The 23,241-nt window shown below is 56.8% G+C and overlaps 1 protein-coding gene across 1 annotated transcript in view; it reads left to right on the forward strand.

The window, feature by feature from the left end:
* The window catches only part of SORCS2 (sortilin related VPS10 domain containing receptor 2), a 495,273-nt gene that overhangs the window by 282,892 nt on the left and 189,140 nt on the right, over positions 1 to 23,241 (forward strand). Inside the window, exon 3 of the mRNA XM_036853888.1 lies at positions 22,537 to 22,636. Within this exon, the coding sequence (XP_036709783.1) occupies positions 22,537 to 22,636 (100 nt within the window). The remainder of the gene's footprint in view (positions 1 to 22,536; positions 22,637 to 23,241) is intronic.

The raw sequence follows: 23,241 nt of genomic DNA on the forward strand, positions 1-23,241 counted from the left end.
CAGGGAATGGACTTGGAGGGAAACGGGAGGGTGGCCGGCACAGCTAGGAAAGACCTTTCCAAGTCCTTTCTGCTTGTCCTCATAAACAGGAGGATCCTGAAGTAGACACCAAGGGCACCCTTATCATTCCCATTTCACGGATGGGAACCGCGAAGCTTCAAGAGGGCCGGAGAAACCACCAGGAAAGGGCTTTGCCGGCTGAGGAGGGCTGTGTAGGACGAGAAGAGGAGACAGCCTTGTGGGGAGGCCGGGAAAGCCATGCTCGCCTCTTGGCAAGGAACACACTGGGCTCTGGGGAGAAGGCTCGGCCTCCCCGCCCTGACGGGCTGTGTCCTGGGGGCCCCGGATGAGGCTGTGTCTCAGGAGGGAGCCCTGACCGGGCGTGTGGAGCCAGAATGTAGGGAGGGGAGACCCCCCACTCCAGCCCCGCCTTCCCAACCACAGACTGAAGCAAGGCAGCCGCCATCACTGCTTCAGGGACCGCGAAATTCCATCTCTCAAAACACCCCTTTCTTCCTTTTTTTTTTGTCTGAATTGCCATGACTAGAATAACCCCAGTCTGTCTTCTCTTTCATCCTTGACGCTGAATTTAATTTAATGGACTGTAGCTGCGGTGCCTCTGATCTTTAAATGCCATGTTTATTTGCCTTATTAGCGTGGATGTGATGTCTGAAGAAAGTGTGGGGATGTCTCGCGAAGCGGGTTTCGACCAGCGGTCTGATAGGTTCAGCGGCCTTGCTGTGTTCATAGCCCCGGGTTGAGACTGACATGGGCACAAAGCCTTCCCTCCCGAGGGCTCGTAGGAGCCCACCTGAGTGCCGGGCTGGCAGGGGAGGTTGAGCAGGTGGACAGGGGCTGAGGCTGCCCCTGCCGAACGTTCTGGAGTCTCGTCCTGGAGAGCGGATGGTGCCCCTGCCCCCCAGCTGTCAGAGCTCCTGTGTGTGTGGCGGCCGCCAGCCCCGTCTCCTGCATCTCAGTCACCATGTTGGCCAGACCAGCTGAGGTTGAAATCTAAAGGGCCCCGGCTTCATGATACAGGCCAACTCCAGGTCCCTGGAACGCAATGACCATGAGCAAGGAGCCGGGGAGAGGACATGTCCTGTTCCAGAGGCAACATGCCCAGGAAACGCAGCCTGGGTGTGGAGTCCCACCTCAGGGCCTTTGCACGTGCTCACCTCTTTTCCAGATACCCACATTGACTGACTCCTGGATGCGTTCCCGTCTCTGTTCAAAGGTCCCTTCACTGAGGAGAGGCCACTTTGCCTGAAATAGCACCCCCCTGCCCCACATCTCCGCTCCTTTTTCTTTTATTCATAGTACACAATGTACCCGACACTGTAATTCACTTTATTTGTTTACTTATCGTTCGCCTGCTCCTCCAAGGCATCAGTCAGTTCCCTGGGACCAGGAGCCCTGCAGGGAGATCTCCTGCTTTCCTGTAGCCGAGTGGAGATGCCATGTGTTTCCCCAGACCTTCCTGTCATGGGACGTCTGCTCTTGAGATGGCCTTAGGGGAAAGGGAACGGGGAGGTGGAAGGGGTGAATGGAGGAGAGAATGGCTCACACAGAAAAGCAGAGGCACGTGGAGAGAGAGACAGACAGATCAAGGGAGGCAAGGACAGAGCTGCACCTGTGAAGAGACCCTCAGAGAGACAGAGATACCAACAGAGAGACACACAGACAGAGTTATAGGTGCAGAAAGAGAACCAGAGGTCCACACCCAGAGAGACAGACAGAGAGGTGGGCTCTGGGGAGTGTCTCTGCAGACACGGTCCAGGCGCACCTGGTGAAGGCCGGAGGTACCCCTGGGGGCTGGGAGGCATCAGCCAACGGGGCCGGGCAAAGACCCGAACGGCTGTTACTTCACGGCGCTGAAAAACCAGCGCCTCTCCTTCACTGTGTCTGGGATTCCAGCGTCAGCTCTCTGCCGCTCCCCCAGACACTCAGACACAGAAAATTCAGACGAGCTTTGGCCTGGCCCGTTTCCAGGTAAGAATCTGTCCTCAGGAGAAAATCTCCTTAATGGGGAGGAAAACAGAACTGAGATCACCCCAGGCCCAAATCACACACATTCTTCTTTAGCAGGTCCTGGGAGGTGGCACACTGTTGTTGAAGATACGTGATGCCCCCCACCTGGGCAGCAGTGTGGGCCCCTCAGATTCACTCACATGCTCCCTCCAAAGGACACCACGGGTGGCAAATTGGTGCCTTTAAAATAGAAAAGTGGAGTCACATTCTGGAATCAGTCCAGGAGCAGGTCCTGGGATACAGGGGACACAATGATGGAGTAAACGAGCACCAGTGATGACCTTTCAGGCAGGCGGTGACCGGGAGAGCATCCTAAAGGCTCCCTCAGTCACCCGTCAGATGCCCCCTATGCTCCTGAGGAAGAGCCTCTCCAGGGCAGCTCTGTGTCCCCATCTGAAAGCCCAGCCTGGGGCCAAGCACAGGGTAGGGACCCAGTAATGTGTGGTGTGGTGAGCTGGGGGAGGGGGGCAGGGAGGGGGGAGGGAGGAGGGGGGAGGGAGGGGGAGGGAGGGAGGAGGAGAGGAGGAGGAGGGAGGGAGGGAGGGAATGAAGGGAGGAAGGAAGTAAGGAAGAGTAGATGGACAGGTTGATGGACAGGAGGGTGGCAGACAGAAGGAATGGAAGGATGGATGGGTGGATGGATGGATGGATGGGTGGATGATGGGTGGATGGATGGCTGGATGGATGGGAGGATGGTGGATGGATGGATGGGTGGATGGATGGCTGGCTGGGTGGATGGATGGGTGGATGGATGGATGGATGGGTGGATGGGAGGATGGATGGATGGGTGGATGGCTGGCTGGATGGCTGGTGCGGCTGGCTGGGTGGCTGGCTTGATGGATGGGTGGTTGGGCGGCTGGCTGGCTGGCTTGGTAGGCTGGCTGGCTGGGTGGCTGGCTGGCTGGCTGGCTGGGTGGCTGGCTTGGCTGGCTGGGACAGCTGGCTGGCTGGCTGGGCGGCTGGCTGGCTGGCTGGGTGGGTGGCTGGTGTGCTGGATGGCTGGCTGGCTGGGCGGCTTGCTGGCTGGCTGGGGTGGCTGGCATGGCTGGTTGGGTGGCTGGCTGGGCGGCTGGGTGGCTTGGCTGGCTGGATGGGTTGGCTGGCTGGGCGGCTGGGGTGGCTGGCTGGGCGGCTGGCTGGCTGGCTGGTGCGGCTGCTGGCTGGCTGGGTGGCTGGCTGGCTGGGTGGGTGGATGGCTGGCTGGGTGGCTGGGTGGATGGCTGGCTGGGTGGCTGGGTGGCTGGCTGGGTGGGCTGGGGTGGCTGGCTGGGTGGCTGGGTGGGTGGATGGGTGGCTGGGTGGATGGCTGGGTGGCTGGGTGGGTGGCTGGGTGGCTGGGTGGGTGGGTGGCTGGGTGGCTGGGTGGCTGGCTGGGTGGCTGGGTGGGTGGATGGGTGGCTGGCTGGCTGGGTGGGTGGCTGGCTGGCTGGCTGGGCGGCCTGGCTGGATGGCGGCTGGCTGGCTGGCTGGGTGGCTGGCTGGCTGGCTGGCTGGCTGGGCGGCTGGCTGGCTGGCTGGGTGGCTGGTTGGCTGGCTGGCTGGGCGGCTGGCTGCCTGGCTGGGCGGCTGGCTGGGTGGCTGGCTGGCTGGCTGGGTGGGTGGCTGGGTGGCTGGCTGGGTGGCTGGCTGGGTGGCTGGCTGGGTGGCTGGGTGGGTGGCTGGGTGGCTGGCTGGGTGGCTGGGTGGCTGGCTGGGTGGCTGGGTGGCTGGGTGGCTGGCTGGGTGGCTGGGTGGCTGGCTGGGTGGCTGGCTGGCTGGGTGGGTGGTCTGGGTGGCTGGGTGGGTGGCTGGGTGGCTGGCTGGGTGGCTGGTGGCTGGCTGGCTGGGCGGGTGGCTGGCTGGCTGGGCGGCTGGCTGGCTGGTGCTGGGCTGCTGGCTTGCTGGGTGGCTGGCGGGCTGGGTGGCTGGCTGGCTGCTGGCTGGCTGGCGCTGGGTGGCTGGCTGGCTGGGCGGCTGGGTGCTGGGTGGCTGGTGGCCTTGTGGCTGGGTGGCTGGCTGGGTGGTTGGGTGGCTGGGTGGCTGGCTGGCTGGCTGGCTGGCTGGGCGGCTGGCTGGCTGGGTGGCTGTGCTGGCTGGCTGTGCTGGCTGGCTGGGCGGCTGGCTGGCTGGCTGGGCGGCTGGCTGGCTGGCTGCTGGGCCGGCGGGCTGGCGGTGGCTGGCTGCTGGCTGGCTGTGCCGGCTGGCTGGGCGGCTGGCTGGCTGGCTGGCTGGGCGGCTGGCTGGCTGGCTGGGTGGCTGGCTGGCTGGCTGGGTGGCTGGCTGGATGGCTGGCATGGATGGGTGGCTGGTGGCTGCCGGTGTGGTGGCTGGGTGGCTGGTGGCTGCCGGTGTGGTGGCTGGGTGGCTGGTGGCTGGCTGGCTGGGTGGCTGGCTGGGTGGCTGGCTGGGTGGCTGGGTGGCTGGATGGCTGGGCGGCTGGCTCGCTGGCTGGGTGGATGGCTGGGTGGACCGTCCTTCGGGCCGCAGCTGGGACAGTGTCCTAGCGGGCTGGGGCTGTCCAACCCAAACCAACCCCAGAATACAGGAGGCATGGCTCACTGGTCTACCAGCGCGGATCCACGGGATTTGTCCCTCCCCAGAGCTCTGCCCCTCAGACTCCATCCTCCCCACCATCTACCTACCCCCCAGGCTTTTTAAGGGCAGAACGTGAGAGAAAGTCGGCTCCCTCCCTCCCCATCCCTGCCTCCCAGGACCCACTCAGGCCCATGTTCACCTCCTTTTCCATGTTACCATGGGAGGAGTCGCGCCCTCTATTGATGGGCACGTGCAGGTGTGGCTTTCCTTCTGTGAGCCGCACCCCTGCATCTCTGCAAGGCCAGAACCCCAGGTGGTGGGAGCTTTTGTTCCAAATCGGAGCCTGTCCCAGAGGCCGTTAGTGACCATGGGGCCTTGGCCACGCTGCTTCTGGTCCCAGAACCTCTGTTTTGTTTCTTCCTTTTTCATGGCAGATTCTCACACCTCCCTCCGGGCTGCAAGGTGAGATGAGAGTCTGCAGGTAAAGCCCGCGGCACTGTTTCCGGAACACAGGGTTGCTCGGAGGACCATAGCCGCTGCTTTCTCTGCAGGCAGAAGGGGAAGGTCGAGGGCTGTAGGATGCGACAGGCCTGGGTCCACCCTGCCTCTCCACCTGCTCGCTGTGGGTTTCTGAGCAAGTGACTTAACCTCTCTGATTTTGATTTTCTAGTCTCTAAAATGGGACCCTATGTGGTCACAATGCAGGAGGGCACTTTGAAAAAGTAGGACGTGCACACAGGTGTTAAGTTGCATGACTTTTTAAAATAGTTTTGCTGTGGACGAGTGGGAGTTCCAGCCCCAGCGGCAGAAGCCCTCACACCCCACCCCGCTGAGATGGCACTCCTAGCAGAAACTCCCCTGGAAGGGGGAACCCCGTTTCAGCCTGGTTCTAGGAGTGAGGCGTGGATGAAGGGCCACATTCTCCAGTCACAGGGCTTGGAGTTTAGGGGGTCTGCCAGGACCTTGGCCAGAGCCAGGGACTGCTGTCACTGTCTGGCCAGCGCCCCTGGGCACAGAGAGGCTGGCAGGCAGCCAGGGCGATGCAGTGCAGGGGCGGCAGGTCCTGCCGGTGGGGTGGGATTCCCGGGTCCGGGTGACGCCCGCGTGCTTCGGAGGAGCCAGATCCCAGCCTGACCGACGCCCCGTTCAAAGCCTTCCCTCCCCGCCCGCCCCTCCTGCAGACCATCAATTCTTGCTGGATGACGCGCCTTCCCTGAGAATGGCTTAGCTCAAAATTTTCAAGCGCTTAAAGACATCTTGTCATTATTTAACTCTCAAATGGGATTCTTAGGAATTGGAGAAATACTTTCTGCCAATTTCCACCCACTTTGGTTTCCTTGCCTGGAGAACAAAGTGCATTAAGTTATTACAGGGCGCCCGTGGGTGGAGGTGGAGCAAGGGGGCCCCTCTGCAGAGAGAGGGCCTAAGGGAGGGGGGACACTGCCGGCCCCTCGCTGCACTTTTACTGTCATTTAGTGCCATGATGGAAATAGTTTGGGCATCCTTCATTCACTTCAGCAAACTTTCACTGTCTGCTCGGCTGGGAGCAGGGGACACAGAGGTGAGGGCCGTGGTCTTGCAGCTTTCACAGGGTCACAGGAGCTGGGGGACAGGCCCACCGGCGGCAAACCTGGGGCCAGCGGCTCCATGGGCCCAGAGTGAGCTCAGACCAGCCCTGACTTACAAGCAAGGTTGCTACACAGGGCAGTGAGGGAAGGAGGATTTTCAGTAAGTGCAGCAGCCCTTGGGGGAAAACAAAACTTGACCCTGGATCACACATGAAATAAAACCCCAAGACGGCATCAGTGATGGGGCCCCCAGGGCAGGGAGATGTTGCTGCAGCTTCCCAGTCTGGAGGGAAACCAGACACCAGCACTCTTCTCCCGGGAGCTGATGTCCTAAAGGGAGACAGACAGTAAATCAGCGAGATGCATGTGCAGTGTCAGGTAGCAATATGCACCGTGGACAAAAGCCAAGTGGGAGAGTTACTGGAGTAGGAGGAGCAGGGCGTTCTCCTCGGTGAGGTTACATTCGAGCAGAGCCTGGAATGCAGTGAGGAGTCAGTCCCGAGTCAGTCCCTGTGGGCATCTGGGACGGAGAGCGGCACGTGCAAAGGCCCTGGTCGCATTGCCTGGGCCATATGGACCAGGCTTCATTCTCTGAGCGATGACATGTGACAGCACATAGGAAGGACCCCAACCGGGGAAACTCACCCGAGTCTTGGTGTCCAGAGTTTTTACTGGGGGTCGGTCATGTAGCCTTATGGCTGGCCTTAGTCTCCAGCCCCTCCAGAGGTAAAGCGGAGACCCACTGACCCAGGATCCCGCCAGGAATCATACTGTGAGCATAGACTAACTGGCCGGCCCAAGGCCTCAGGACACAGAGGCACTCTTAACAGGCAGGACCTTCCAAGGCTTAGAGGTGACCTTCCGGGTGCCAGTCAAGGGCCAGACTTTTCTTGGGAATGTGCGGGGTTTGGACAACCCGGACCTGCTGAGTTAACCCCTTCCTGCACCATCATCACATCCCTTCTGCTCCCAGGCGGGGCGCAGAGGGGGAGGAAGGGAAGGGCTGCATCCCAGGCCAGCTACTGTGTTGGGAGGTTCAGGTTTGTCACTTCCTTTAACCCTTGTGACGACCCTGGGGTGGAAGGCGTGTCCCCATTGTACAGAAGGGACACCTGAGGTCCAGTAACTCCTGTGACCAGCTCCAGGTCACACAGCCTGTGGTGTCAGACTGTCACCACACCCCCTCCACGTGAGCATGACGTGGACCACGGGTGCTCTCTTCAAATGATGCTTTAACCATGGAGGTGCCTGCAGGAGATTGGCTCTGGGGAAGATGTGGCCCTCTCCTGGGCTGGCCGCCGGCTCAGCCAGGAAAGTGCCTGGATGGGGTAGGGAGCTCCGCAGGGCCTGCTCCGCTGCACAGCCTCGGCCGAGCTACTCACCTCCTCAGGCTGTTGCTGTGGCCCCAGCACACCCTCTCCCAGGGCACCTGGTGCGCAGGCTCGGGCATTTGCCCAGTGGGCAGGGAGCTGTCTCTGCACATTCAGAGAAGGATGTCTGGATGCCTGTTTGTCCTGCCGACTCCCCGGGGCTGCAGGGACAGATGCGCTGCTGCAAACTGCGTGTGCTCTGCTCCCAAATCACTCACCTGATGCATTTTGAAGAAGCCTCTGGAGCTTGGTGGTGCGAGGGGTTGGGTCTGTCTTGTCTTCTTGACTGTAGGCAGGAGTGGGGAATGATTCTAACATCCGCCCTGTAGCTGTCTGCCCAAGACAGCCTGGAGTCTTGGCTGACCTTGGCGGGGACTTCCCTGGTGGTCCAGCGGCTCAGGCTCTGTGCTCCCAATGCAGGGTGCCTGGGTTTGATCCCTGGCCAGGGAATTGGATCCTGCATGCTGCAGCTAAGAGTTCGCATGCCGCAACTGAAGATCCCGCATGCTGCAACTAAGACACGGCACAGCCAAATGAATAAATAATTAAATATTAAAAAAAAAAAAAGAAACGCTGACCTTGGGGCCAGGAGACCTCAGTCAGAGTCACCCCCTTGGCTGCTCAGCTGCTCTGTGAACTTGAACAAGTGACTGCTCTTCTCTGGGCCTGTGTCGTATTCATGGGAGGGGTGTGGTCGGAGGCCCAGAGGTTTCGAGGACCCTCTTGGCTCTTACAGTGGGGCTGGGTGCTGAGAGCTTCTGTGGGGCGTCGGCAATAAGTCTGATGGCGTCTGGTTGAGAACTGTGTCATTCATTCATTCACTCATTCATTCATTTATGCACTCGTTCAACCAACGTTTACTGGCACTCACTTCATGCGAGGTGTTGGGCCAGAGAGCTGGCCAGATACTGTCCTGGCCATCAGGGAGCATTCAGGTGGATCAAGGGAACAGGAAATCCATTTATGGCGGAGCAGGTGTCACGGGGGACTGTGGGCCTGCAGAGGAGCAGCAAGGGGACCCGCGTGGGAGGGAAGCGAGGGTCCAAGGGCTTCACGCGTTCTGTCTTCCCTTGCCGAAGGCTCTGCCATGAGTAAGGGTCTCCTCTCTGAGCCCCGCTTCCCTCCTGTGCAGAATGCGTAGCTGACAGCGCCCACTCCCTGTGCTTTTCCAGGGCCTGCTATTGTGGGGAACTCCGGCTCCATCCTGAAGGCGCTAGGGACACGCTGGAGGTTGTTCAGAGGGTGATTTGCATGATTTGGGAGAAGAGGAAACCAGCGCAGGTTGGAGGGACAGAGCACTTTGGGCCTCTGGCTGGCACGTCTGCAGGTCCTATCAGCTGGGAAAACACAGGCCATGCGGGTGTGAACGCAGAGGTGCTTCTTACCCTCCGTGGAGGGCCCCGTCCTCGTATATGGTTGATGCACACAGGGCCCCCTCAGGACTGCGTGAGTGGGAGGGCAGGGTGCTTCCTGGGGAGACGGCGTGCCCCCCGCCCCCGATGGAACTGGGCCAGGCTCACCTCCCACCCCCAGCCGGACCAGGAAGGGGAAGTTCCCGATTCGCAAGGAGCCTCCACCTCCTCTGGGTGCCTCCGTCTCCCTGTTCGACTCCCCCATCTACAGCCACGCGTGCAGGTACACATTGGAGAGGCCTCTCCTTTCACACCCTCCCTTCTGGAAAGTGGTTCCTGGTGAGGACTGGGGGACGACATGTGGTGGGGTTGAAGTTCATGGGCTCAGGGCCAGACCGCTGGGGTTCACACTCAGCTCTGCCACTTACTACTTCACCTCTCTGTGCCTCAGTCTCCTCCTCTGGAAAATGGGATGGTGCCTCGTCCATACCGTGTAGAGGGTTGGGAAGATTAAGACAGCTGGTCCATCCAAAGCACTCAGCATGCAACTTGACGTATGGGGGAATAATTATTGATGAGTATTAATTCATGATGATTACCATTATTCTTATTACTGCCACCTGATATCACAAGCAAGTTAAGTCTCAGAGATGTTGGTTGACTTGTCCAAGGTCCAGGATTAGCAAAGGATGGGGGCATCTGCAAGCCCAGATCTCAAAACTTCAACCCAGAGCGGGTCAGGGGGCCTCCTGCTGAGGAATGAGAGGCCAAGGGCCTGCAGAAACCCAGGGGCAGGTGTGGGAGAGTGTGTCTTTAAGGACACAGTTTGGAAATGGAAATCTGTAGGTTACTGACTTAACTATTCAGTTTTGTCATTGAATCAACCTTTGTTTTGTATTCCATGATCTTTTTGCCATTAAAGAGTGTCAATCGAATGCCCTCGATTTCATGACTTACAGCATTTCTTTGATGTTTACTGAGACCGGGAGTTGTGTTCAACCTGTCTTATTTCCTGCTTAGTTTTTGGATTTTGTATTGAAATATTCCTCTGAGTTCAGTTTAAAAATAGAATTTCCTTCCAGATTGCCCATATCTCATCTGCTAATGTCTCTTTACATTCTTTTTCCTCTTTAAAAATGTTCAGTATATCATTTGCACTGCCTTTAATAGAAACTGGATAGAGTCAACAGTTACTCAAAAAATCAATTTAGAGTGTCAGATTCTATAACTCGGGAATTGGCATATAAAAATGTTACCATTTTATGCCAGGACCCCCTAAGAATAAATGAGGACCCTTGTTTTTAAAATATTGACTTGTAAGAGTTTCTTGGATCTAAGAGTACACTTTTGAAAAGCCATGCAGAAGCTTAGAGCCCCGCTCCTGGGACTTGATCCTAGGGAGTAATCCAGCATGTGTTAAAGCAATGAAAATTTTTATAAAGGGCAGAGGGGCTTGCAATAGAACTAATAGGAGAATACAAAGAAGTCAATTTCCAAAATGCACAGCACATAGTAAGCTCTCAGTATTTTTAGAGAGGCTTTAAAAAAGTTCATCGTAGCCAATGGCCTGTCAGTAATGTCACGTGCCCTGGATGGAGTATTACACAGCAGGCAGGAAACGCTAACCATTTAGTTATAAAATCAGACCAAAATTTGGGCACATGTCGTAATGGCCGTACTAGAAATATGTTCACCTGCGGACAAGGGCTGGACAGGTACAGAGGGATAACGGGACCCAGCTGATGGTTGAAATAGAAGCTTCTTTTCTTGTTATTGTTGTAGCTGCCTTCTGTTGTTCTTATTCTATTATTTTTTAAAAGATTCCAAGAAGAGTGGAGGGTGTATCAGCCTATGAGGGAAGGAAATTTTCCTGGGTGTGGATTGCTAAATTTTAGGAATTTTCCTCAGGATAGATTCCAGTTCACAAGGGAAGCGTAACCCAGCCCAGCCCCCAACCGGCTTTGATGCTAAGCCACGGTTCCAGATTTTGTGGCTCCCACTCCCCCACCTCGAGCTTTCTTCCGGCTCCTCTGCCCTCCCCACTCCTGCTGGGAATTCCTAGCTGCACCCCCAGTTCCATAATGAGGCAGCTGCTGGATTGGGAAGCTCTTCGGAGCTGCGTTATCTGGTCTGCAGCAGGTCATTTCGTGTTATTATTTGTCTCATTATATTTGGGTGCTTCCTATTTGAAATGACCCTTCTGGGCTTTAGAGGGGCCTGGCATCCTCCCAAATCGGCGGGTTCCCTGGGAGATCGTGTGCATCAGTGCACTTCACCCCGGGTAGCGGGGGAAAGAAGCTGGACACGGCAGGGCCCGTTCCTGGGTAGCAACTGGCCTGTCCCGTTTGTAGGACGTGCTTGTGTGTCCTTCCCGACAAAATCCAAGACGACAAACACTGCTTTCCCAGCCTCTCCACGCCCCCTCCGCGTCAGGGTCTCCAGACTCGCCTTGGCCTTTGCAGGTGTGCCCGGCTGAGGGCTTGCAGAGCGGCTGTAAAAGCAGGGACCTCTGCTGGGCTTTGATGGGGCCTGTGTGTCAAGGTGAGCCGCAGGCAGCCCTTCCTGGGCCAGGTGAGCTCTGCCCACCCCAGGACAGTGCCCAGGGACACTGCCGGGGACCCAGGCCTCATTTAGTCCCGATGGTTCCAACCCACTTCTAAGGACCCCACCAGCTGGGAGAAGAGCCATGGCAAAGGTCCCACCTCGGGTCATCTTAAAACCTCCAGAAATAAAACCGACAGAACCACTCATAGAGCTGGAAGCCAGTAGAAGTTGCCCAGTTTAGAACCCGCGTGGGACACAGTCTCACTTTGTCCCTTATGAGCCGAGCAAGAGACTCCATCTGCTTGCATCTCAGTTTCTTCATTTGCGCCTTGAGAGTCGCTGACTGGAATGGAGATTAGATGAGGTCACCCAGCCAGCGTCTTTATCCTGGGCCTGCAGCAGCCTCAGCCCCGGCCGCCTGGTCGGGGTGAGGTCCCCGTGCGTTACTTGTGTCTCCTCCGGGCTCTGGACCTTGGCTACTCCATAGCCTCTGCCTGGGACTTGGGCCCTCATTGCTTCACTGCAGCTGCACAGAGCAGCCAGCACCTGAGGCTGATTGTCGGGGGCGCTTCAGGAATCACTCCCACCCCTTTGTCCAGTACCCTCTTCCTCCCCTTCCCTCCTCAGTTCCTGCCAGCTCCTCCGCCAGGCCTCCCCAGACCCCCAGGCACATACAGAGCCTTCGCCAGGCTCCCTGGGAGCATCTAGCACCTTCCCCAGTTTCCCTGGGAGCTCCTGGCACCTTCCCCAGTCTTTGAGAGCTCCTGGCACGTTTCAGGCTCTGACTTCCTCTTTCGCTGCATATCCAAGGTGCTTTTCTTGTGCTTCAGCCCCGCCCCCAGGACCTGGGGCTCCCCAGAGGCGGCTGCCCTGCCCTGCTCCTTAGCAGCTGTGGCAGGAGCTTTGCTCCTTCAGTGTGGGCGCTGGCACAGCCCAGAGCAGGCTCCTGGTGGCCCCCTGCTAAGCTGGGTGTAAGCCCTTTCCTCCTGGTGTGTGAGAAGGTCTTGGGAGGGACAGCATCCAGGAGGAGGGGTGTGGGCAGTGTCTGCTGACTGATGGGTGTGGAATCATTTCAGGATCTGAACAGGAAGTACAGTTGCACTGGCACCACCAGCCGTGGAAACGCCCGCCCACCCCCGCTGCACTCCGCGCTCGGCGCAAAGCCGGCACAGAATAGGCGCTGGGGAAGGGTGTGTTGGAAGGCATTCTTGAGCTGAGGGAATCACTCATCTCAGGGATTCACTGAAAGGGAGGTGACCCTTACTGTGGAGTAAGGAGGTGCAGCTGGCTGGGAGCCAGCTTGAGCAGAAAGTCCTGCGAGCAGCCTTGCAGGGTGGCCTGGTCCCCGGCTCTGCACCAATTTCCATCCCTAAGTTGCTGGTAGAGCTGCAGGCAGGGATACTGAGACCGTCCCTGGGACCAGGCCCTGCCCAGCCCAGCTTCATTCTGGAAAGATCCACTGACTTCACAGCACCTAACACGTGGGCACAGAGCATCAGCAGAGCCACGGCAGGGGGGCTAGAAACCACATGTGGAAGGGCTGGCTGGGAGACGAGCTCCCGGGATGGACTCAGAGGGGTGGGCACTGGCACGTGACTGTGAGTTCGAGCGTGGAAGATCTGGGGCCCCTGCTAGGGTGCTCCTCTGGGCCGGCACAGAACACTGCCTGGGCCCTCTTAGGATTGGGCTTGAGTTCAAGACATGGAAACAACCTCAATGGCCATCGACAGATGAATGGATGAAGAAGATGTGGTACATGTATGCAATGGAATACTACTCAGCCATAAAAAAGAATGATATAATGCCATTTGCAGCAACATGGATGGACCTAGAGATGATCATACTAAGCGAAGTAAGTCAGACAGAGAAAGACAAATATCATATGATATCACTTACATGTGGAATCTAAAATACGACACAAATGAACTTATCTATGAAACAGAAAGAGACTCAGAGAACAGACTTGTGGTTGCCAAGGGGGAGGGGGTTGGGGGAGGGATGGTGTGGGAGTTCGGGGTTAGCAGATGCAAACTATTATATAGAGAATGGATAAACAGCAAGGTCCTACTGTATAGCACAGAGAAATATATTCAATATCCTGGGATAAACCAAAATGGAAAAGAATATGAAAAAGAATGTATATATATATGCATAACTGAATCACTTTACTGTATAGCAGAAATTAACACAACATTGTAACTCAACAATACTTCAATGAAATAAATTAAAAAAAGAAAAAAAGACTGGGCTTGAGTTAAGGAGAAGCCCTAAGCCAGGGAGAAAACCCACAGGTAATACTAACAGGACTACTGAGTGGGGAAGGGCTGCGGTCAGTGTGCAAATGCTGACACGGCAGAGAGCATCACCCGCCAGGCTCTGCGAGAGGAAGAAATAGAGTCAGAAGGTCCAGACACGCAGGGTGGGTGCCCGGCCCTGTGAGCATCCCCAGGGACAGGAGTGCATGCCCTGGGGACGGCCTGGGGTACAGCAGAGAAGGCAGACTTGAGCCAACAGCTTGGGCTTAAACTGAGTTTCCTGTAGTTGCCGTGTGACCCTGAGCAAAGCAGGTGATATGCCTTGAGCCTCAGTTTCCTCACCTGTAAAATGGGAAGGCATGCTCCTGGTCGATGCTATCGTCCTGTTCCTGGGAGGCTGAGCTCCGCCCTTGGCCTGGTGTCCAGAGCGTGTGAACCCCTGTGTCTATTAGTCCCCCCAAGAGGCCTTTCCCGTTGCAGGGAGACCACGCTCTCAGATCCTAGGGGCAACTTGCCTGGCGTCGCCCCACCACTGCCATCGCGCCCCCTTGAGGGCAGGCTGAGACCCCTTCCCTCGGCTCACCCACCTGGCTGGCACCCGACTCCCCGTTTCACGCTCAGAATCTCAAGCCACGTCATGGAATTTTCTTGAATGACTTGACCGGCCTATCAGTGCCCCGGGCCACCTTAATTCTCTCTCCTTGGCTGATCCCAAGAGGGTTTATTTGTCAGTCCCGGGCAGCGGATCAAAGCCTCATCTTTCCAGGGCCCCTGGAGTTGTCGGTTCCTGAGGACAAGGGTGGCCCCTGGCTGGTGGCCTCTCGACATCCGTCCCTTCTCATCTCACATCACAGACTAAAGTTCAGCAGGGCGGTCAGCTGGGAAACCATCCTAACACATGTCACCTCCTCTGGTGGGAGGGCCCAGGGTGGACGCCCGGAGACGAGATTGAGTCCCGGCTGTGGCACGGATTCCCCAGGGGACTCTGCACACGTCCCTTCCTTGCCGGGCCTCGGTTTCCCCACATGAAAAGCGCAGGTGGGAGTTCCCATCCCTGGTGTGGCTTTGGGGTCTGCCCGGGTGCTTTGCACACCGACGGTGCAGGGCTAGTGCCGGTCCTCTGGGTAATCGTCAGGGCGCACGAGGCGAGTCCACACAGCCACGCCTCCGGCGAGAGCGAGGTCCACACGGATACGGTGCGGCATCAGTGTCCCTCAGGAGGCTCCGTGATGCGGGGACCCGTCACCTGCCCGTGACCACGAGCCCGCCTTGTGTTCTCCCTCCTCACACCGGCTCCAGTCTCACAGTGGGTATCTGAGGTCTGTGCCGTTGACCCCTTTTACAGATAAACAAACCGAGTCTCGCAGAGGTCTAGGCCTTGCCCAAGGCCGCATGCTTGCAGGTGGTACCAGCCACGCAGGGGGCACACCCCTTTCCCACCTGTGTGGTTTCCCAAAGTAACCGGGAGGCCGTGGGAGCTGGGGGCTCATCCGCACAGGGGGAGGGGCCGGAGCTGAACATATGTCCCTGCCAATGAAATAATCATAGAGTATGAAAATGGCTTAATTAAATAATTTTTTAAAAAGTGAATATGTACAGACAGCAATTAAGCAGCCGATTTTCAAATAGAAATTTTCCAACTGCGCTTGTCTTCCATGTATCTATTTGCCCTATTTTAGAGTCTGTTTTTTTTTTCCAAAATTTTTAATTTGAATAAATCTAGATTGGATGATCACTTTCTGAGTGCAGTTAGAAGAATTTGGAGGTGGTATTAGTGCTGGGGAAGTTTGGGGCGGGTGTGGGGAGGAAGCCTGGCACAGAGGAGACCCAGGGTGAGGGCTGTTCCTCCACACTTCTCCCTCCTTCCCCCTCCTCTTCCCTTCCCCCACTCTCCTTTTTCCCTCCTCCCCTTCCTCCCTCCCTTCTATCCTTCCTTCTGGACATGGAGAGCTCTCACAGGCATTTTCACGACCCTGAGATGAGAGGGGGAGTCTCTCCCCAACAGGCAAGTTCAGGGGTCACTTTTGGCTGGTGCTCAGACATTAATCAAATCCAATCCCCACAGTTTCTATGGAAAACTTGCCCAGAGTGGGATACCCTCTCACTCGAGGTCACACAGCCTTCGGGTCTGGTACCTGGTGCACCTCCGTAGGAATCCAACAAGCGTTTGTTGAGTGCTGGCTGCGTGCCTGACCTGTGGATTCTTGGATGATCTTGGTGACCGCTGTCCTCACTCCAACTGGGTGATCTGTAGGGACTTCAGGAGGATGTGGCATTAGATTCAGGGTTGGTGCCCTGGGGCTGTGGGGGATTTAGATAAGAGTCAGGGATGAAAGACATTTAATTGAGTCATCCTTGTCTCAAGCTTGGTGAGCTCATAACAGAGATCTGCGCACTCTGGGAAAGAGACAGAATCCTCCATCATCGGGCATCTTGAGCGTCCCTGGGCATCTCCGGTTTGCATCCTGAGTGGTGCTTATTTTCAGCAGCCCTCAGACACACAGGGCGAGGCAGGGACCACATAACACTCCGTCACTTTCTACTTTCCTTTCTTGGAATAACTTGCATAACACGGATACCATCACTGCTAGACTTGTTCCTTCACTTGAAGTCTTTGAGAAACAAGCGGTCTTGGGAAATAATGAAGTGAAATATGGATACCTGCGTGGCCTCAGGCAACGAGGTCTGCCTGGGCAAGGGTTTCCCCAAGGACCGGCCTCGGGGTCGGGGAGGCCGGGAGCCCAGGGAACAGGCAAGGACACTGCAGGTGAAGGGCATGTGACCACTGCCTTTTCCATTCATGGGGACCCCAGGGACCCCTGACTCCAACTCTCTGATGCCTCGAGGGGAAACCGATGCCCCATCCTGAGTGTGTGCCTGGGAGCTCACTCTCAGTAGCAGCAAGGGGGCATGGCCAGACCCCTGACCGCCAGACCCCTTCTTCTTGGCCTCACGGGATCTCAGGACCCCCCTGACCAGTGCCAGGCGAGGAGGTGGCCCAGGCCGTGGACACAGGGAAACACGTGCTGCTCTGAACTCGCCCATCTTCGAGCCCCGCTGTGCCCTGCAGGCTTAGTGGGTGCTGGTGAGTGAGCCTCACCCAGGGGCTGTCCTGACTTCCCCGAGCCACACCCTGTCTGAAGCAGCACCCTCCATCCTCCGTGCTACCCGGGTCGCCTCCCATCTCCTCCCTCGGCCTTACACCTTGCCATCCCCAGCTCCCGGGCATGTGCCCTGCCCTTCCTTTCTGCTCCTCTCCACTGCCACTCCCTCCGCCTCAGTCACGTGTCCCACCCGGGGTCACCCCAGTCTTCCTAAAATAGTAGCGATGACAAACTCCTACCATGCGGGCTTTGAGACACCGTCTAACACTTCTCCCACGGTCACTCCACTCATCCCCTTCCAGATGGGGGCACGGACCTGACCCTGCAGAACCCCGCTAACACCCTGCAGACTCCACCCACAGCCTCAGCCTGTGGCCAGACCAGTGAGTCCGGTAGGAATAGGATGCAAGCCACGCGTGGATTGTCATTAAAAAGTAGAAACCGGGGACCTGAAAAGAGCTGGAGGAACCTTAAAGGCATATTACTAAGTAAGAAAAGCCAGTCTGAAAAGGCTACAGACCAATAGATGACATTCTAGAAAAGGCAGAACTATGGAGACGGTGAAAAGATCAGTGGTTATGGGGGTGGGGCAGGGAGGGAGGGTGCATAGGCGAGCCCGGGGCATTTTAGGGCAGTGACGCTACTCTGTATGACACTATAATGGTGGACATATGTCACTGTACACTTGTCCATAGAATGTCAACCCAAGAGTGACCCCTCACATAAGCTATAGACTCTGGGTGATGATGGTGTGTCAGTATCGGTTCATCAGCTGTAACACACGTGCTGCTCTGGCGGGGGAGGGAGGTGCATGACGTGATGGAGATTATGCACGTTTGGGGGCAGGGGGGACACGGGAAATCTCTGCACCTTCCTCTGTTTAGCTGTGAACCCCAAACTGCTCTTAGAAATTTAACTCTATTAATTAAAGAAACAGGTGCAATTAATCTTAATAATAGACTTTAACTCAGTATATCCACAATATTATGTCAACATGCAATCAATATAACATTATAATGAAATAGTTTACATTCTTTTTTTTAAAATTTATTTATTTAATTTTGGCCGTTGGGTCTCCGTTGCTGTACACGGGCTTTCTCTAGTTGCGGTGAGCGGGGGCTACTCTTTGTTGCAGTGCGCGGGCTTCTCATTGCGGTGGCTTCTCTTGTTGTGGAGCACGGGCTCTAGGCGCTTGGGCTTCAGTACTTGTGGCACATGGGCTCAGTAGTTGTGGCACACGGGCTTAGTTGCTCCGCAGCCTGTAGGATCTTCCCCGACCAGGGCTCAAACCCGTGTCCCCTGCATTGGCAGGTGGATTCCTAACCACTGCACCACCAGGGAAGTTCAAAATAGTTTACATTCTTTTTTCTCTACTAGCGGGGGCTGTAACCCAGCGCAGGTCCAGATCTCTCTGTGGCATCTGGGGTCGTTCACATCTGCCCCTGTCCACCTTGTCAGCCTCTGGCCCTGTCATCTCTCTCACAATTCACTGTAGCCCCTCCTGCTCCCCACCCTGCTCCAAAGCCCTACCTTAGACCTGGCTCCAATGCCCACCTGTGGAAGGAGGAATAATACCCCCCAAAGATATCACATCCTAATCCCTGGAGCCTGTGAATATGTCACGTGGCAAAGGGGACTTTGCAGGTGTGATTAAGATGGGGAGATTGGGAGGGAGTTCCCTGGCGGTCCAGGGGTTAAGACTCTGCACTTTCACTGCCGTGGCCCTAGGGGAGCTAAGATCCCGCAACGTGCGCGGCGAGGCCAAAAAAAAAAAAAAAAAAGATGGGGCACTGGGGAGATGATGCTAGATTAGCCCTGTGGGCACTGTGTAATCACAAGGGTCCTCACAGAAGGAGTCAAGGGGAGATTTGGCTACGGGTGAAAGAGATGTGACAATGGAAGCAGAGACTGGAGGGTTTGCTTCGAAGGTGGAGGATGGGCCACAAGCCACAGAATGCAGGCACCTCTGGAAGCTGGAAAAGGCAAGGAAACGGATTTCCCCCTGAAGCTTCCAGAAGGTGCAGAGGCCTTGATTTCAGCGCATAAGACCATTTTGGACTTCTGACCGCCAGAACTGTATGATAATGCATGTGCCTTATTTTAAGTCGCTGAGTTTGTGGTAATTTGTTCCAGCACCCACTGGAAACTCTACAGTCCCCTCCTTGGTGACGGCCCCCCCAGCCAGCGTCTGCCTCCCTCTCCTCGGAGCCTGTCGTCCACCAGGACCCCCTCAAGGACGGTGGGAGATGAAGAGGGCCTGGGATGGGGCGATGGAGGTGTTGGGATGCAATGTAAATGATTTAGGAGGAAGAGTCAGCAAGATGGATTAGCTGGGCAGTGGGGGCAGTATGGGGGCGGGGCAGCCGAGGATGGCCCCTGGCCCCGGGTGGTGTGACGTCCCCCTTAGAGTCTCCCAAGGCTCTCTGGATGTGTCCATCTGTCTGCTCTCTCCGTCCCACAGTGTCTGTCCTACTCACCAGGGGATGAAGTGACTGGCGCATAGTAGGTACTCAATAAACGTATGTGGCAGGAATGAATTTGAACAAATAAAGAAATCTGAATTCCCAGTCCCAGTGTGATGCTTAAAGCATAAAAGAGCTGAACAAATGTTGAATGAAAGAGTGAATGAATGAATGAATGAACTGATGTCCCAGTCTCTGGCAGGTGGCCTGGAACTTGGGGCTAATGGCTATTTGAGGAATTGGATTTGCATTGTCCGGCGGAGTGAGGTGTTTCTGACGCTGCCATAGCTGGTGACACAGTGGCAGGACTTTGCTTTAAACAGATCCATCCTTTCCTGTCCAGAGAGAAGGGAGAGGGGCCCCCGTCCTCAGGGCCTTTGTTCCTGCCCTTCCCTCTACCTGCGATGCTGTACTAGTTCCTCGGGCTGCCATACAAAGTACCACACACTGGCTGCCTTTAGACAGTGGAAATTGTTGTCTGCGGTCTAGAGGCTGGAAGTCTGGGATCCAAGTGTCGGCAGGGTTGGTTCCTTCTGGAGGATCTAGGGGAAATCTGCTCCGTGCCCCTCTCCAGTCTTCTGGGGGTGGCTGGCAATCCTTGGTGTCCTTGCCTGTCCCCAAGGTCACATGACGTTCTCCCTGTGTGTCTGTGTGTCTCTGTGCACACTTCCTTCTTTGAATGACACCAGTCATTGGATTGCGGCCCATCCTAGTCTAGTATGACCTCATCTTAACTTAATTCCATCTGCAAAGACCCTATTTGCAAATAAAGGTCACATTCATGGGTTCTGGGTAGACATAAATTTGGGGGAGACATTACTTAACCCAGTACAGGTGGCTTTCCCGCAGCCAGGCGCATAGCACTTTCTCTTCCTTCCTTTCCGTCTCAGCCCAGACATCACCGGTCTGAGGGCCCTTCCCTGCCACGCTCTCTGAGACAGCAGTCCACTGCCCCCTCCATCCCCCTACTCTGTTTTTTCTTCTTCCCAGCCCTTATCTCCTCTGACGTGGCTATATTTTTGCTTATCTATTTATCACCCTCGTCCCCGGGCCCCACTAGAATGTAGGTTCCCGGGCAGCAGGGCCTAGATCCCACTTGCTCCCTGCTGTGGGCCCACACCAGCAGGTGCCCTTGAGTGAGCAGGTGCAAACAGGCTGCTGTGGCCACAGGCGGGGGACTAGGGGGGAGGCTGGACCCCGGGGAGGCAGCTGGGCTGGGGTAGGTGGGTGTCAGGATGGAGGGGAGGAGTGGACTGCCCGGTGTCTGGAAGGCAGAATCAATCGCAGGTCTTAGAGATGCTGGTTGGGGTAGAGGTGAGGGACCAAGAGGCTCAGAGGTTACCAGGCACCGAGCTCCTGAGCACAGTTATTTGTTTCGGGGTCGGGGGCGGTTCTAGAATTTCCTGGGTCTCTGGATCAATCCTCTGCTAATGGGCCTCTGACTCCCTCCTTCCCAAAGAAAATCAATTCTCAGAGGTTTTGAGAGTAAGTCCTTCCCGAATTACACCTCCAGTGGGGCTGCTTTGTTCTCTCCAGCCGGCCCTCCCTGGGGAGGCCAGGGGCGGGCAGAGGCCCAGGGGACCCTACTGGGGGTCGGGCGGGGCGGCCCCTGCTGGAGTTCCCTGGGAGTCAGAGGGCAGGGGCTGCCTTCTGTCCTGGCCTGGGAAGGACCTTGGGGCCTGAGGACTTCCAGGGACATGGGGCCCCTGAGCACAAAGGCCACAAACACAGCCCACCTTCCTGGGGCCTCAGTGAAACGGAAGGCTTGGGGAAGAAGTAGAGAGGAAGTACATCCCTGTAGAAAGTGCTGAGGATGTACTATGGGATGGAATTGAAAGACTGCCAGTGGGGTGCGGTGTTTACGTTGAGCAGCTCCAGGGCTCCCCCAGGAGCCCAGGCTACACTGGGCAAGTCTGACACTCACGGCCCGGTCCAGCCCCTCCGTGGACCCAGAGAGGGGAAGGGGCTGCTTGGGCCGCCTGCAGGCCGGGCTCCACGCGGTGCTAGGGTCCGAGGACAGGAATCCAGGTGACCGCCCGGTCCCCCTTCCACCTCCCATCAGCTGGGATCGGCTGCCCTTGGCCCTGGAGCTCAGCTCCATGCAGGCCGGTCTCAGTGGTGATCAGAAAGATGGACGGGCCCGAGGGGCCCCAGCACGGCAGGCCTCAGTAGCCTTGGACTCCCATTCCTGGCCCCGTCCCTGCCTTGGGGTGAGTCCTGACTGGTCAGAAGACAGGACACCCTGGGAGAAGCTGAGGTCTCTGGAATAATGCACATTGGTTTAAGGACTGGAGGCAACGTGCAGCCTGGGCCTGACCGTGTCTCCAGCTCTCTGCGGCCACAGCACGTTTTAACCAGCTGGTCACAAGGAGTGCTGGGCCCAGGGTCACTGAGCTGAGCTCAGCGGAGGGTGCTGAGCTTCAGCATGGAATTAATCCCATGTCCCGACGTGTTGGTTGCTGTGAAATCGCCCGTGATGCCTTATCTCCCTCTCACTGCTGCGGCCGCTCTGGGCGGAGGTTAGATCTCAGAGATTCTCTCCTGCAGCCCTTGCCTTACAGACAAGAAAGTGGGCACCCCCCTGGGCGGCAGGGACTGGCCCCGGCCCGGCTGTGGCGAGCGGATGCTGACACCCACTGGCCGGCATAGGGATTGGGGTCTGATTCCCAGCAGCTCTGGAGCTTGGGTACCTGCTACCGCCCCTGCAGCCCTGTGGGTGCACATGGTCAGGGCGGAGGGTGCCGCTCGCTGGAAGAACTCAGGGTCCAGAGAGGGAAACAGACAAGCAGACAGGCCTCAGGGCAGCGGGGAACTTCTAGAGAGCAAACAGGACTCCAGCTGTTCGTGGGGGGCCCGTGCTCGCATCCTGAGTCGGCCACTTGTTAGCTGAGTGATTTCAGGCAAGAATGTATCCCCTCCAAGCCTCCTCCTGGTCCTCTGGTCATCTTCGAGATGGACATAGTGACGTCATCTGTCCAGGTTTTCTGAGGAATCAAAAGGATGGAAGGACCTAGACGTGGCCAGTACATATGAGACCCTTCGTGACCAGCGAGACGCAGATACAGTAAAGCTAACATAGACTGTGGACCGCCCAGGGCAGCTGGCTCGTGGGAAGGCTGGCTGGCATTCGCAGCTCCAGACCTGGGCTCGTCCTGGGTGTCCCCGAGGGAGCCCCAGTCTCCTCCTGGCCCCCTGGGGCATGCTGCTCCGGGGAAAGGGAGAGGATACACCCGAGGGTGTCCTGGGCGCTGCACCCACACTGGACGGGGGACACCGTGTAGGCTGGATAACTGCACGTGGAGGGGCCTGTCACTGACAGCTGTCTTCCTGTCTTCCCAGGTCATCGGACTTCGGGACAACCTACACCAAGCTTACCCTTCAGCCTGGCGTCACTACCGTCATCGACAACTTCTACATCTGCCCGACCAACAAGAGAAAGGTAGGCTCTGCACAGCGGGAGCCGCTGCTGCCTTGCTTCTCCAGGATCCTGACAGCGGGGCGGAGGTGTTTACCTCCCAGCTCTCTGCGTCACCCCTCCCGCTTCCGCCTTAATTCATTTGGATGAATTAAGTTTTAAAGCAGCAGCTGGGCCTCGGGAGAAAGGTTGTCCTGGTGCGTTTGTTTTCCCCGGCCCTGGGCCAGCATCCATCCAGGTAAAGCCGGGTAGGGGCAGGAGTGGCCACTCTGGAGGAGAGAAAGAATATCTCTCTTTGGTTTGGCGTCCTTGGAAAGCAGTGAAGAACAGTCCCGATCTCCTGCAGGGTTTTTTATTTGTTGATTTGGTTTTGATTTGGCTTTGGTGTCTCATCTGAGCTTTACTTTCTGTTTTCTTGGTCTGAGCGTGTCTTCTGACTCTGCTCTCTGCCTGACTGTGGATCAGGGAACTTTGTCATTTCCAGGCTACGGCCACCTCTGCCAGGTTCCGTGAGAAGACCCTTTTGCAAAGCCATGGTTGCCTCCTAGCCACCTCGGGACCCCAGACTGAGGTCAGAGGAAGCACTCAGGGCAGAGCCGTCCTGTGCACGTGACTCCATGCAGGGAAGT

Source organism: Balaenoptera musculus, chromosome 5 (assembly GCF_009873245.2).
Source record: "Balaenoptera musculus isolate JJ_BM4_2016_0621 chromosome 5, mBalMus1.pri.v3, whole genome shotgun sequence".
NCBI classification, from domain to species: domain Eukaryota; kingdom Metazoa; phylum Chordata; class Mammalia; order Artiodactyla; family Balaenopteridae; genus Balaenoptera; species Balaenoptera musculus.